Source organism: Oncorhynchus keta, chromosome 28 (assembly GCF_023373465.1).
Source record: "Oncorhynchus keta strain PuntledgeMale-10-30-2019 chromosome 28, Oket_V2, whole genome shotgun sequence".
Classification (NCBI taxonomy): domain Eukaryota; kingdom Metazoa; phylum Chordata; class Actinopteri; order Salmoniformes; family Salmonidae; genus Oncorhynchus; species Oncorhynchus keta.
The window spans coordinates 67,026,191-67,041,479 of NC_068448.1; the positions used below are offsets into that span (position 1 = coordinate 67,026,191).

A 15,289-nucleotide genomic window follows, 5' to 3' on the forward strand; every position below is an offset into this window, starting at 1 on the left:
GTGTGATTCCAGATGTGGTTTTACTGCTCTGGCAGGGGTGACAGGGCTGTAAAGAACCTCTCTGGAGTAGCCTGGGGGAGAGGGGGGAGAAAGGGGGAGGTGAGGGAGGAGGAAGGGAGGTAAGTGCTGGCCAGCTTAGGGCCTTGGGGAGGCGGATAGAAGGAGGGGGAGAGGAGAAGGGGGGAGGAGAGGACGTAAGTGCAGGGCAGATTTTAGGGCCTGGGGGACTGAAACAGAGGGGGGGTGGGGAGGGCGAAATGACTTTTCCTGGCGTGAGCACTCAGCTTTATTGGCTCAGGTGTATGGAGCGTCTGGCTCTGGAGCCATAAAGTAGGACACAGACTGAGAGGGAGTGGGGGGTACTGCACTAACAGGTATGTCTTTGTGTGTTTATGCTAAAAAGATGGCATGAATCAGTTTAGGAACGTTGTGTTGGAGAGTAAAATGTTGTTTCTACAGGAGGGTGATTGTGTGTATTTAGTGTATATATCCTTGTTTGCACGGGTATGAGTGTCAGAGTGTGTGTGTGTGTGCACCTTTGTGTGTGCGTGTATGAGCATGTAAGAGTGTGTGCACGTGCACATGTGTGTATGCACACGTGTGTGCGTGCATGTATGAGTGTTTAAGAGCGTGTGTGTGTAGTGAGTGTTCCTGATCTGTGGGTCCTGCAGCTTGTTAGTCATGGTCGTTAATATGTGTCTGCTATACAGGCCCTGTTCAAAGACTGCCATGGCATTTCATCTAGCTAGATCACTTTCTACACTACTGACTGACTGGAGGAGAGGGGAAGAGGAGGAGGAGGAGGAGGAGGAGGAGCAGGAGGAGGAGGTGGAGGAGAGAAGAGGAGACAAGAGGAGTCAGAAGAGCAGGAAAGAAGAAAAAGAAGGAAGAAAGAAGAAGGAAGAGTAGCTGCTGCCTTGGCAGGAATTAATGGATCCCAGGAAGAGTAGCTGCTGCCTTGGCAGGAATTAATGGATCCCAGGAAGAGTAGCTGCTGCCTTGGCAGGAATTAATGGATCCCAGGAAGAGTAGCTGCTGCATTGGCAGGAACTAATGGATCCCAGGAAGAGTAGCTGCTGCCTTGGCAGGAATTAATGGATCCCAGGAAGAGTAGCTGCTGCCTTGGCAGGAATTAATGGATCCCAGGAAGAGTAGCTGCTGCCTTGGCAGGAACTAATGGATCCCAGGAAGAGTAGCTGCTGCCTTGGCAGGAATTAATGGATCCCAGGAAGAGTAGCTGCTGCCTTGGCAGGAATTAATGGATCCCAGGAAGAGTAGCTGCTGCCTTGGCAGGAACTAATGGATCCCAGGAAGAGTAGCTGCTGCCTTGGCAGGAACTAATGGATCCCAGGAAGAGTAGCTGCTGCCTTGGCAGGAACTAATGGATCCCAGGAAGAGTAGCTGCTGCCTTGGCAGGAACTAATGGATCCCAGGAAGAGTAGCTGCTGCCTTGGCAGGAACTAATGGATCCCAGGAAGAGTAGCTGCTGCCTTGGCAGGAATTAATGGATCCCAGGAAGAGTAGCTGCTGCCTTGGCAGGAATTAATGGATCCCAGGAAGAGTAGCTGCTGCCTTGGCAGGAACTAATGGATCCCAGGAAGAGTAGCTGCTGCCTTGGCAGGAATTAATGGACCCCAGGAAGAGTAGCTGCTGCCTTGGCAGGAATTAATGGATCCCAGGAAGAGTAGCTACTGCCTTGGCAGGAATTAATGGACCCCAGGAAGAGTAGCTGCTGCCTTGGCAGGAATTAATGGACCCCAGGAAGAGTAGCTGCTGCATTGGCAGGAACTAATGGGGATCCTTAATAAATACAAAATACAGAGAAGAGAGAAGAGGAAGGGGGGAAGGAGAAATGATGAACACCAGGAGAGAAGAGGAGGAATGGCGAACACCAGGAGAGAAGAGGAGGAATGATGAACACCAGGAGAGAAGAGGAGAAATGATGAACACCAGGAGAGAAGAGGAGGAATGGCGAACACCAGGAGAGAAGAGGAGGAATGACGAACACCAGGAGAGAAGAGGAGGAATGATGAACACCAGGAGAGAAGAGGAGGAATGATGAACACCAGGAGAGAAGAGGAGGAATGATGAACACCAGGAGAGAAGAGGAGGAATGATGAACACCAGGAGAGAAGAGGAGGAATGATGAACACCAGGAGAGAAGAGGAGGAATGGCGAACACCAGGAGAGAAGAGGAGGAATGATGAACACCAGGAGAGAAGAGGAGGAATGATGAACACCAGGAGAGAAGAGGAGGAATGATGAACACCAGGAGAGAAGAGGAGGAATGATGAACACCAGGAGAGAAGAGGAGGAATGATGAACACCAGGAGAGAAGAGGAGGAATGATGAACACCAGGAGAGAAGAGGAGGAATGATGAACACCAGGAGAGAAGAGGAGGAATGATGAACACCAGGAGAGAAGAGGAGGAATGATGAACACCAGGAGAGAAGAGGAGGAATGATGAACACCAGGAGAGAAGAGGAGGAATGATGAACACCAGGAGAGAAGAGGAGGAATGATGAACACCAGGAGAGAAGAGGAGGAATGATGAACACCAGGAGAGAAGAGGAGGAATGATGAACACCAGGAGAGAAGAGGAGGAATGATGAACACCAGGAGAGAAGAGGAGGAATGATGAACACCAGGAGAGAAGAGGAGGAATGATGAACACCAGGAGAGAAGAGGAGGAATGATGAACACCAGGAGAGAAGAGGAGGAATGATGAACACCAGGAGAGAAGAGGAGGAATGATGAACACCAGGAGAGAAGAGGAGGAATGATGAACACCAGGAGAGAAGAGGAGGAATGATGAACACCAGGAGAGAAGAGGAGGAATGATGAACACCAGGAGAGAAGAGGAGGAATGATGAACACCAGGAGAGAAGAGGAGGAATGATGAACACCAGGAGAGAAGAGGAGGAATGATGAACACCAGGAGAGAAGAGGAGGAATGATGAACACCAGGAGAGAAGAGGAGGAATGATGAACACCAGGAGAGAAGAGGAGGAATGATGAACACCAGGAGAGAAGAGGAGGAATGGCGAACACCAGGAGAGAAGAGGAGGAATGATGAACACCAGGAGAGAAGAGGAGGAATGATGAACACCAGGAGAGAAGAGGAGGAATGATGAACACCAGGAGAGAAGAGGAGGAATGATGAACACCAGGAGAGAAGAGGAGGAATGATGAACACCAGGAGAGAAGAGAACACCACAGCCTACTGAAACCAATGCCACATCACACCATCTTCTACCTGACACAGTGTGTGACCATTCACTTGCCCTCTCTGCCTCCTTTGCCCTCCCCTCTCTCTCTCTCTGCCTCCTTCGCCCTCCCCTCTCTCTCTCCCTCCACCTCCTTCCCTCTCTCTCTCTCTCCCTCCACCTCTCTCCTTCCATCTCCCTCGCTCTCTATCTCTCGCTCCCTCCACCTCTCTCTGTCACTCCCTCCACCTCCCTCGCTCTCTCCTCCTCCTCCAAAGGCACACCAGCACCTCCAGGCCCTGAGAGCAAGGCTTTCTGGGATATCAGAAACAGATGTGCCTCCTGCCCTGATCTCTACAAACATACACACTCCTTTGACGACAACACATGCACACATACATTCCCCTCTACACACACACACCCTGCAGCAGATGAGAACCGGCACCAGGACCCAGTCAGAGTGACGGGCCAGCGTGACCCTGGGAGTGACCCCAGCCTGAAGCACCTCAGACAGGAAAGGACCGCAATAGGGTTCAGCTGTGATCCTCCTCCCCACTGCCCCCCCCCTCGTCCCCCGGTCTCATTAAGACAAACTGTTTTTAAAAGCAAAGCAACTTTCACTACCACTTAAAGCAACACCCTGGAGCTAACACAGGGAGGGAAAGGTGGGGAAAGAAGGAGACAGAGAGGGAGAGAAGGATGGGGAAAGAAGGAGACAGGGAGGGAGAGAAGGTGAGGAAAGAAGGAGACAGGGAGGGAGAGAAGGTGGGAAAGAAGGAGACAGGGAGGGAGAGAAGGTGAGGAAAGAAGGAGACAGAGAGGGAGAGAAGGTGAGGAAAGAAGGAGACAGAGAGGGAGAGAAGGTGGGGAATAAGGAGACAGGGAGGGAGAGAAGGTGAGGAAAGAAGGAGACAGAGAGGGAGAGAAGGTGAGGAAAGAAGGAGACAGAGGGAGAGAAGGTGAGGAAAGAAGGAGACAGGGAGGGAGAGAAGGTGGGGAATAAGGAGACAGGGAGGGAGAGAAGGTGGGGAAGAAGGAGCCAGGGAGGGAGAGAAGGTGGGGAATAAGGAGACAGGGAGGGAGAGAATGTGGGGAATAAGGAGACAGGGAGGTAGAGAAGGTGGGGAAGAAGGAGCCAGGGAGGGAGAGAAGGTGAGGAAAGAAGGAGACAGGGAGGGAGAGAAGGTGGGGAAGAAGGAGCCAGGGAGGGAGAGAAGGTGAGGAAAGAAGGAGACAGGGAGGGAGAGAAGGTGGGGAAGAAGGAGCCAGGGAGGGAGAGAAGGTGAGGAAAGAAGGAGACAGGGAGGGAGAGAAGGTGGGGAAGAAGGAGCCAGGGAGGGAGAGAAGGTGAGGAAAGAAGGAGACAGGGAGGGAGAGAAGGTGAGGAAAGAAGGAGACAGAGAGGGAGAGAAGGTGAGGAAAGAAGGAGACAGAGAGGGAGACAAGGTGGGAAAGAAGAAGAGAGAGAGGGAGACAAGGTGGGGAAAGAAGAAGAGAGAGAGGGAGACAAGGTGGGAAAGAAGAAGAGAGAGAGGGAGACAAGATGGGAAAGAAGAAGAGAGGGGGAGACAAGGTGGGAAAGAAGAAGAGAGAGGGGGAGACAAGGTGGGAAAGAAGAAGAGAGAGAGGGAGACAAGGTGGGAAAGAAGAAGAGAGAGAGGGAGACAAGGTGGGAAAGAAGAAGAGAGAGAGGGAGACAAGGTGGGAAAGAAGAAGAGAGAGAGGGAGACAAGGTGGGAAAGAAGAAGAGAGAGAGGGAGACAAGGTGGGAAAGAAGAAGAGAGAGAGGGAGACAAGGTGGGAAAGAAGAAGAGAGAGAGGGAGACAAGGTGGGAAAGAAGAAGAGAGAGGGGGAGACAAGGTGGGAAAGAAGAAGAGAGAGAGGGAGACAAGGTGGGAAAGAAGAAGAGAGAGAGGGAGACAAGGTGGGAAAGAAGAAGAGAGAGAGGGAGACAAGGTGGGAAAGAAGAAGAGAGAGAGGGAGAGAACAAAAGATCAAGGTAGAGGAAAAGGCCAAGAGAAAAAAGACAGTCAGAAAGAAAGGGGAGAGGAAGAGGGACAGAGAGAGGGGGGGAGAGGGAGAGAGGGGGAAGGAAGCGAGAGAGAGGGGGGGGGATAGAGGGAGAGCGAGAGATAGAGAGAGAGGGGAGGGGGGCTCATATCACATCCAGCTGTCAAAAGGCACCCGCATCACAGAATGCATTGCGACTTGGCATCGCTGTCCTAATAAGAGCGGGCAGCGTCATGGTTACTTCTCATATCAAAACATTCCAAACAAGTTTTAATTGCACAGGAGGCATATGAGGTCACTGATTAATGATGATAAAGTAATGTCATTATATCTGGCACAGGAACAGCCAGCCTGCTTGGAGCCAAGCTGGTGTGTTTGTTTATAAAAACAACGTATTATACTGTCTCTGTACTTAAAAAACCTCTACACTGCTCCACTCCTTCATCCCCCTCTTTCTCTCTCCCTATTCATGATTGTGAGTATGGTATTTGTCATTGTAGCATCGTTTATGTATGAATATTGTGAGAAAAATGTACGTCTGGTATCCATGTGACCACTGAAATATTTAGCTCCTTTGTAATCATGTTTCACAGTGGATCCAAATAAACTATTCAAATCAATGTGTCTGTCTGTCTGTCTGTCTGTCTGTCTGTCTGTCTGTCTGTCTGTCTGTCTGTCTGTCTGTCTGTCTGTCTGTCTGTCTGTCTGTCTGTCTGTCTGTCTGTCTGTCTGTCTGTCTGTCTGTGTGTGTGTGTGTGTGTGTGTGTGTGTGTGTGTGTGTGTGTGTGTGTGTGTGTGTGTCTGTGTGTGTGTGTGTGTGTGAGTGGCAGGGCATGCTGAGGTAGATTAATACGCTGGCTCAGAGGGGGGCTCGTCCTTTCAGCTCTGACTGATGTGCGTTCCAAATTGATTTATGAAAACGGCTCTTAATCAATTACGTGTGGAGAAAGAAGGAGAGAGAATGGAGAGAGGAGAAGAAAGGGAGGATCCAAGGGGGGTGAGAGTGGGAAAGAGAGAGGATAGAGGGACTGAGAGGAGAACCAGAGGGCAGAGAGGAAGGGGAAAAGGAGGGAAAGAGAGAGGATGGAGGGACTGAGAGGAGAACCAGAGGGTAGAGAGGAAGGGGAAAAGGAGAGAAAGAGAGAGGATGGAGGGACTGAGAGGAGAACCAGAGGGTAGAGAGGAAGGGGAAAAGGAGGGAAAGAGAGAGGATGGAGGGACTGAGAGGAGAACCAGAGGGCAGAGAGGAAGGGGAAAAGGAGAGAAAGAGAGAGGATAGAGGGACTGAGAGGAGAACCAGAGGGTAGAGAGGAAGGGGAAAAGGAGGGAAAGAGAGAGAATGGAGGGACTGAGAGGAGAACCAGAGGGCAGAGAGGAAGGGGAAAAGGAGAGAAAGAGAGAGGATAGAGGGACTGAGAGGAGAACCAGAGGGTAGAGAGGAAGGGGAAAAGGAGAGAAAGAGAGAGGATGGAGGGACTGAGAGGAGAACCAGAGGGCAGAGAGGAAGGGGAAAAGGAGAGAAAGAGAGAGGATAGAGGGACTGAGAGGAGAACCAGAGGGCAGAGAGGAAGGGGAAAAGGAGGGAAAGAGAGAGGATAGAGGGACTGAGAGGAGAACCAGAGGGCAGAGAGGAAGGGGAAAAGGAGGGAAAGAGAGAGGATAGAGGGACTGAGAGGAGAACCAGAGGGCAGAGAGGAAGGGGAAAAGGAGGGAAAGAGAGAGGATAGAGGGACTGAGAGGAGAACCAGAGGGCAGAGAGGAAGGGGAAAAGGAGGGAAAGAGAGAGGATAGAGGGACTGAGAGGAGAACCAGAGGGCAGAGAGGAAGGGGAAAAGGAGAGAAAGAGAGAGGATAGAGGGACTGAGAGGAGAACCAGAGGGCAGAAAGGAAGGGGAAAAGGAGGGAAAGAGAGAGGATAGAGGGACTGAGAGGAGAACCAGAGGGCAGAGAGGAAGGGGAAAAGGAGGGAAAGAGAGAGGATAGAGGGACTGAGAGGAGAACCAGAGGGCAGAGAGGAAGGGGAAAAGGAGGGAAAGAGAGAGGATAGAGGGACTGAGAGGAGAACCAGAGGGCAGAGAGGAAGGGGAAAAGGAGGGAAAGAGAGAGGATAGAGGGACTGAGAGGAGAACCAGAGGGCAGAGAGGAAGGGGAAAAGGAGGGAAAGAGAGAGGATAGAGGGACTGAGAGGAGAACCAGAGGGCAGAGAGGAAGGGGAAAAGGAGAGAAAGAGAGAGGATAGAGGGACTGAGAGGAGAACCAGAGGGTAGAGAGGAAGGGGAAAAGAAGGGAAAGAGAGAGGATAGAGGGACTGAGAGGAGAACCAGAGGGTAGAGAGGAAGGGGAAAAGGAGGGAAAGAGAGAGGATAGAGGGACTGAGATGAGAACCAGAGGGTAGAGAGGAAGGGGAAAAGGAGGGAAAGAGAGAGGATAGAGGGACTGAGATGAGAACCAGAGGGCAGAGAGGAAGGGGAAAAGGAGAGAAAGAGAGAGGATAGAGGGACTGAGAGGAGAACCAGAGGGTAGAGAGGAAGGGGAAAAGGAGGGAAAGAGAGAGGATAGAGGGACTGAGATGAGAACCAGAGGGTAGAGAGGAAGGGGAAAAGGAGGGAAAGAGAGAGGATAGAGGGACTGAGATGAGAACCAGAGGGCAGAGAGGAAGGGGAAAAGGAGAGAAAGAGAGAGGATAGAGGGACTGAGAGGAGAACCAGAGGGTAGAGAGGAAGGGGAAAAGGAGGGAAAGAGAGAGGATAGAGGGACTGAGATGAGAACCAGAGGGTAGAGAGGAAGGGGAAAAGGAGGGAAAGAGAGAGGATAGAGGGACTGAGAGGAGAACCAGAGGGCAGAGAGGAAGGGGAAAAGGAGGGAAAGAGAGAGGATAGAGGGACTGAGAGGAGAACCAGAGGGCAGAGAGGAAGGGGAAAAGGAGAGAAAGAGAGAGGATAGAGGGACTGAGAGGAGAACCAGAGGGCAGAGAGGAAGGGGAAAAGGAGGGAAAGAGAGAGGATAGAGGGACTGAGAGGAGAACCAGAGGGCAGAGAGGAAGGCGAAAAGGAGGGAAAGAGAGAGGATAGAGGGACTGAGAGGAGAACCAGAGGGCAGAGAGGAAGGGGAAAAGGAGAGAAAGAGAGAGGATAGAGGGACTGAGAGGAGAACCAGAGGGCAGAGAGGAAGGGGAAAAGGAGAGAAAGAGAGAGGATAGAGGGACTGAGAGGAGAACCAGAGGGCAGAGAGGAAGGGGAAAAGGAGAGAAAGAGAGAGGATGGAGGGACTGAGAGGAGAACCAGAGGGCAGAGAGGAAGGGGAAACGGAGAGAAAGAGAGAGGATAGAGGGACTGAGAGGAGAACCAGAGGGCAGAGAGGAAGGGGAATTAGGAATGGGCCAAAATTCACCCAACTTCCTTGTGGAAGGCTACCTAAAACGTTTGACCCAAGTTAAACAATTTAAAGGCAATGCTACCAAAAACTAATTGAGTGTATGTAAACTTCTGACCCACTGGGAATGTGATGAAAGACATAAAAGCTGAAATAAATCATTCTCTCTACTATTATTCTGACATGTCACATTCTTAATATAAAGTGGTGATCCAAACTGACAAGGAATTTTTACTAGGGTTAAATATCAGGAATTGTGAAAAACGGAGTTCAAATGTATTTGGCTAAGGTGTATGTAAACTTCTGACTTCAACTGTATGATGTGATATCATAGTGTTGTTGTGTTAATGTGATATCATAGTGGTGTTGTGTTAATGTGATATCATAGTGGTGTTGTGTTAATGTGATATCATAGTGGTGTTGTGTTAATGTGATATCATAGTGGTGTTGTGTTAATGTGATATCATAGTGGTGTTGTGTTAATGTGATATCATAGTGGTGTTGTGTTAATGTGATATCATAGTGGTGTTGTGTTAATGTGATATCATAGTGGTGTTGTGTTAATGTGATATCATAGTGGTGTTGTGTTAATGTGATATCATAGTGGTGTTGTGTTAATGTGATATCATAGTGGTGTTGTGTTAATGTGATATCATAGTGTTGTTGTGTTAATGTGATATCATAGTGGTGTTGTGTTAATGTGATATCATAGTGGTGTTGTGTTAATGTGATATCATAGTGGTGTTGTGTTAATGTGATATCATAGTGGTGTTGTGTTAATGTGATATCATAGTGGTGTTGTGTTAATGTGATATCATAGTGGTGTTGTGTTAATGTGATATCATAGTGGTGTTGTGTTAATGTGATATCATAGTGGTGTTGTGTTAATGTGATATCATAGTGTTGTTGTGTTAATGTGATATAGTGGTGTTGTGTTAATGTGATATCATAGTGGTGTTGTGTTAATGTGATATCACAGTGGTGTTGTGTTAATGTGATATCATAGTGGTGTTGTGTTAATGTGATATCATAGTGGTGTTGTGTTAATGTGATATCATAGTGGTGTTGTGTTAATGTGATATCATAGTGGTGTTGTGTTAATGTGATATCATAGTGGTGTTGTGTTAATGTGATATCATAGTGGTGTTGTGTTAATGTGTTAATGTGATATCATAGTGGTGTTGTGTTAATGTGCTAATTAATGTCATGACTCTGGGTTACTGAGAGGAATAAAGAAACAGTTGTTTTCAAACGCCCTCCCTACCCCTTTCTGCAGGTTTCTATTTTGTACAGTATTCTGTTTCAGTAACATGTTAGCTCTACGGTGTTGTGTTGAAGTCATAGCGTGATCCTTGTGCGCTATCTGCTCTCGTGTCATTATAGTATCTGTGTGTTATATGTAGTGATATGTGTGTTATGTGCTGCTGCTCCAGTTTCAACTGTTCTGCCTTATTATTATTCGACCATGCTGGTCATTTATGAACATTTGAACATCTTGGTCATGTTCTGTTATAATCTCTACCCGGCACAGCCAGAAGAGGACTGGCCACCCCACATAGCCCGGTTCCTCTCTAGGTTTCTTCCTAGGTTTTGGCCTTTCTAGGGAGTTTTTCCTAGCCACCGTGCTTTTACACCTGCATTGTTTGCTGTTTGGGGTTTTAGGCTGGGTTTCTGTACAGCACTTTGAGATATCAGCTGATGTACGAAGGGCTATATAAATAAATTTGATTTGATTTGATTTGTTAATAGCATGGAGTGGGTGTGTGCTTTGATAAGGGCCCAGTATTAGTTGAGGGGGGGGGGTCTGCAGTTGTTTAAAAAGTCCTTCCCCTGAAGACCCCATTGTGCCGCAGATGGGGACAGAGGACGGGGACAGGCGGGGGGGGGTCATGCTGGGAGCTCGTTTCTCCTGCCTGTCAGAACCATCTGGGATCCAGCCGGAACTAATCAACTCCTATAGGCCTCACCATTACCCAGCCTGCACTAGGTCCCAGGCAGTGGGGCTGGGAGGCAGTCCTGTGGGAACAGAAGTGGGGAGGGAGGGAGGGAGGGATGACCCACCCCCAACACTCACACACACACATATACACTCTCTCTGTTCATACACACTCACACACATCCCCCGCCAGCCCGTGCGGCACACACAACACTCCCACTATTTCACACTGAAGCAATAATAAACACTTGCAATAATATTTTCACAGCAAGCAACAGCTTGCTTCAGATCAGAACCTAACACAGCTGCATGGTACAGTCCTCTACACACGTTCACACACACACACACACACACACACACACACACACACACACACACACACACACACACACACACACACACACACACACACACACACACACACACACACTCTCTCTTCAAAAACACACACTCTCTTCTTCACACACATGCGTATAGAGACATACCATAACAGTCAATGGGTTACTAATCTAGTAGTTTCTGAAGACAGTTTGAGGTTCATTCAGACCAACTGCAGCCTTTCAGATACACAACATCTTCCTAGAACGGCCTCTATACATAACACCACATACCAAGGTTAAGAGTTACAAACTTGATGCATCGAAAAACAAGCCCACCAAAGCTGAATTCATTTACAGAGTATAGTCAAACAAACACTATTTAGCTTCATAACAACAAACTAAACCACTCTGGTAAAACAAAGTGAATAATCAACCTCACAGTGGAAACTACATCACAAAAAAGAAGACAGTCATAGTTAGTGGCTTTATATGTTGAAAGAAAGAGGGTACATTCCAACAAAACCTCATACTGTGTGTGTGTGTGTGTGTGTGTGTGTGTGTGTGTGTGTGTGTGTGTGTGTGTGTGTGTGTGTGTGTGTGTGTGTGTGTGTGTGTGTGTGTGTGTGTGTGTGTGTGTGTGTGTGTGTGTGTACAGAGTGGTATATGGATGTCGCCCTCTGGTGGAGGAAAAGTGAAGCTACAAAGTTTAGAGAGAACTAACGGCACGCTTCCTGAGACTTAAGGGCACTGGGCTCCAACGCTTCTATAGAAGTCAACAAGGAAAAAGCCATTCCATTCCAAAACCACACCCTGTCAAATAACATTGCAGTTGGCGTACTGAATCCCTTTTCTTCATCTCTCTGTTGGTAGCCTGATCCACGTTCCTCGCCACTGTGCTCTCCGTTCGTCTGTGTGGCGAAACAGAAGTTGGCCAGATCAGGATGGTTCTTTGTTACATAGCTATACATATTCCATATTCTGAGTAGCCATCCTTCTATGGGCAGGTGCAAGTCTGGAGGCCCGTCTACAAAAACCTTGGTGAACATTTAAAGCTAAATACAACCCAAGTGGTTTTTTAATGTACCTTATCAGACACTCCAGATGTAAGAACCATCTATCTACAATCTGATCCCTAAGGCCACATGTGATGCATCCACACGAGCCAATAGTCTAGAAGTCAACAAGGGGACAGAAATATTGCAAAATCAGGTATTTATATCACAGAGTGCTTCATCATGAAATCTTTTTCATTCCGACCACCAATCTCCACCATTAACCATTACTCTAGCCGGTCAAGTGTCCCTCACACCTTCCCTAGACAATGTGGAAGTCAATCGTGTCAAGCAGTGACTGAGTGTGTGTTTGAGCTGGAGTGTGTGTTTGAGCTGGAGTGTGTGTTTGAGCTGGAGTGTGTGTTTGAGCTGGAGTGTGTGTGAGAAAGAGAGTGTGTGTTTTCTGGGCTGTGGAGAGGGGGAGTCTCCAACCCCCCTTCATTAAGGTGAAGTAGGAGCAGATTGAAATGTGTTAAGAAAACTAAAGCGTGTGCCTGTGCAGTCTCCCCCCTCACATTGGCATTGTGTGTGTGTGTCTGACTCTTAACAGTGTGTTGTAACGGTTGACTGTGTATCTGAGTGTATCAAGCAACTATAAGATTCAGGCCTTACACATGTAAGCATTTGTGAGCGTCATTGTCTCCTTGAAAATGCCACTGTGTCTGTACATGTGTATGCAAATGTTTATATAGTATACCTTATGTGAGTAGCTATATACAATTTCACCCTACTTCCTATGCATTAGGACAAACGTGTGCACAGTTATGTGGAGAGGTCGGCTGGAGTAGAAGTGGAGAAGGGAGTCTCCCTTGACTGCTTAGAGGCAGATGAAGGAGAGGGTTCCCACAATGTTCCCCAGGTCTCTGGGTGGGGTGGAGGGGGGTGTGAGGGGGGGGGGGTATAGCAAGCCACTGGGGCAAGGTTAATCCCCATTCATCCCCTCCTCCACTCAGTCGCACAGAACACAATAAGCCCCTCCTGCTCCCCTGGCATCCCCGTGACGACCCTTAACCCTGTGTTTACCACCACTACCCCAGGCCTCTTTATACTGCAGCACAGTTACTATCTGACGGATATACTCCTTAAGATATGGAGAGCAATAGTAATGGCACATTTTTGTAGGCACTAACTCCACCATGGCTCGTCGGCAAAGGCCTATGGGAAAATGTACGTTTCATTGGGGGGGTTGGAAAAACCCCCGAAAATAAGGTCTGTGGTAAACACAGGCTTAGGAGATCTCAAAACACTCAATATACCAAACATTAAGAACACCTTCCTAATATTGAGTTGCAACTCACCCTTTGCCCTCAGAACAGCCTCAATTCGCCTGGACATGGACCATACAAGGTGTCTAAAGCGTTCCACAGGGATGCTGGCCCATGTTGACTCCAATGCTTCCCACAGTTCTGTCAAGTTGGAAGGATGTCTTTTTGGTGGTGGACCACCGTCGATACACACGGGAAACTGTTGAGCGTGAAAAACCCATCAGCGTTGCAGTTTTTGACTCAAACCGGTGCACCTGGCACCCACAACCATACCCCATTCAAAGGCACTTCAATCTTTCATCTTGCCCATTCACCCTCTGAATGGCACACATACACAATCCGTCGCAATTGTCTCAAGGCTTAAAATTCATTCTTTAACCTGTCTCCTCCCCCTTCATCTACACTGATTGAAGTGGATTTAACAAGTGTCATCAATAAGGAATTATAGCCTTCACCTGGTCAGTCTATGACATGGAAAAAGCAGGTGTTCTTAATGTTTTGTACACAGTGTACATTTTGTACTGAGATAATCTTCATCAGCAGACGTAACTTTTTGTGGATTTTCAAGCACTTATGTAATCAAAACAAGCACATAAAGCACACGAAGGCTTCATAATTCATGAATGCCATGTTACTTGGCTGATATTATCTGATCGAACAAAACGTATAAGATTTCCTAAGCCTGTGTTAACCTCAGACCTTATTTTCAGCATTGATCAAAAAACACCATTCTTTCTCCATTCATTTCCCCCCATGGGAATGGCTGAACAAACCAGAGGTAACTCATTTACATATTTTAGGACTGACTACAAGCTGGCAAGCTCTATTCCCCTGGCTATAATGGCATAGTCACTGCTCTTTCCTTCCTCCCCACTCTATTCTACTCTCAACACTAGCCCTGCAACCTCCACACCACAGCATAATTATAGCATAGTGCACACCTGAGATGATGAAATAAATATAGTCTGTTGAATTACTAGTTGATACAATGATTTGTGGCTAAAAGATCAAAAAGCAGTTTAAACAGCTACATAATCACTCAACATGTTGGAATACAAAAATATGAATCCTTTGTTACAGTAGCTGTCTACTTTACTTTGTTACAGTAGCTGTCTACTTTACTTTGTTACAGTAGCTGTCTACTTTACTTTGTTACAGTAGCTGTCTACTTTACTTTGTTACAGTAGCTGTCTACTTTACTTTGTTACAGTAGCTGTCTACTTTACTTTGTTACAGTAGCTGTCTACTTTACTTTGTTACAGTAGCTGTCTACTTTACTTTGTTACAGTAGCTGTCTACTTTACTTTGTTACAGTAGCTGTCTACTTTACTTTGTTACAGTAGCTGTCTATGTTTTTCTTGGACTGAACATTAAAGAGAGTGGGAAGGCTTTAGAAACTGATCATGGTACTATCATATCATTATTCTAATATTTGGGGGAAAATGTGCTTTTGGGGACATTGTAGACTTTCTTGCTTCCTCGAAGTTAGCTAATATGCAATTAGATTACACAATATCAATTGCAGCAAATCATCTGTTGCTTTTGTTTCCCTATTTTGTGCCATTGGTTCCAATGAGTCCACAATGTCAACTAAAGCCCCCCAACTATCTCCAAATATTTCCCCATTGACCTTCATATAGATTTTCTTTTGGTTGCGACACCCCAATCTGTTGGCAATTTCGTAGAATTGCAACATCGAGTGGAAATGTAATTATGTTATAGGTAAAACACTACCATCTAGTGGAATAAACATGTAATGCATGTTGTGAATTATTGAGGTGGACTACTTGAATGTGGATGGTCCCCTAAACCTGTTTTCTGGTGACTTAAAGGAGCTGCGACAGAAGTCAAGTTGGCTAATGTACAGTAATATTCCTACCTTTAGCTTTCCCTGAAGGCCCTCTGTCCGTGTCTGTGCTTCCTGCACCCTGACCTAGTTTTGGGGAAGTTCTCTGGATGGGCAGAGGCCAGCAGCTTGTGAGATCTGTTTCCTGAGATGCTTCCTGCTTTTCTGTGGAGTCATCTCATCTGTTCAAGACAAGGACATGCACTCTTCCCAGCGAGAGCGTTGAGAAATTGCCACACATGCATAAAAATGTTTCGGCCCGTGCAAACTACCTTGCAAA

The 15,289-nt window shown here is 47.4% G+C and overlaps 1 protein-coding gene and 1 long non-coding RNA gene across 2 annotated transcripts in view; both read right to left on the minus strand.

Moving 5' to 3' along the window:
• The window catches only part of boc (BOC cell adhesion associated, oncogene regulated), a 114,666-nt gene extending 99,489 nt beyond the window's left edge, over window positions 1-15,177 (minus strand). Inside the window, exons 1-2 of the mRNA XM_052483693.1 lie at window positions 15,043-15,177; window positions 13,197-13,362 (exon numbers count right to left, since the gene is read on the minus strand). Coding sequence (XP_052339653.1) covers window positions 13,197-13,233 — 37 coding nt within the window. The 5' untranslated portion in view covers window positions 13,234-13,362; window positions 15,043-15,177. The remainder of the gene's footprint in view (window positions 1-13,196; window positions 13,363-15,042) is intronic.
• LOC127912876 (uncharacterized) lies at window positions 11,317-12,017 on the minus strand. Its single transcript, XR_008083849.1, has 2 exons — window positions 11,931-12,017; window positions 11,317-11,754 (listed from the first exon to the last, which is right to left on the minus strand). It is a non-coding gene; the product is annotated as an uncharacterized LOC127912876 (long non-coding RNA).
• Window positions 15,178-15,289: the final 112 nt, after the last annotated feature.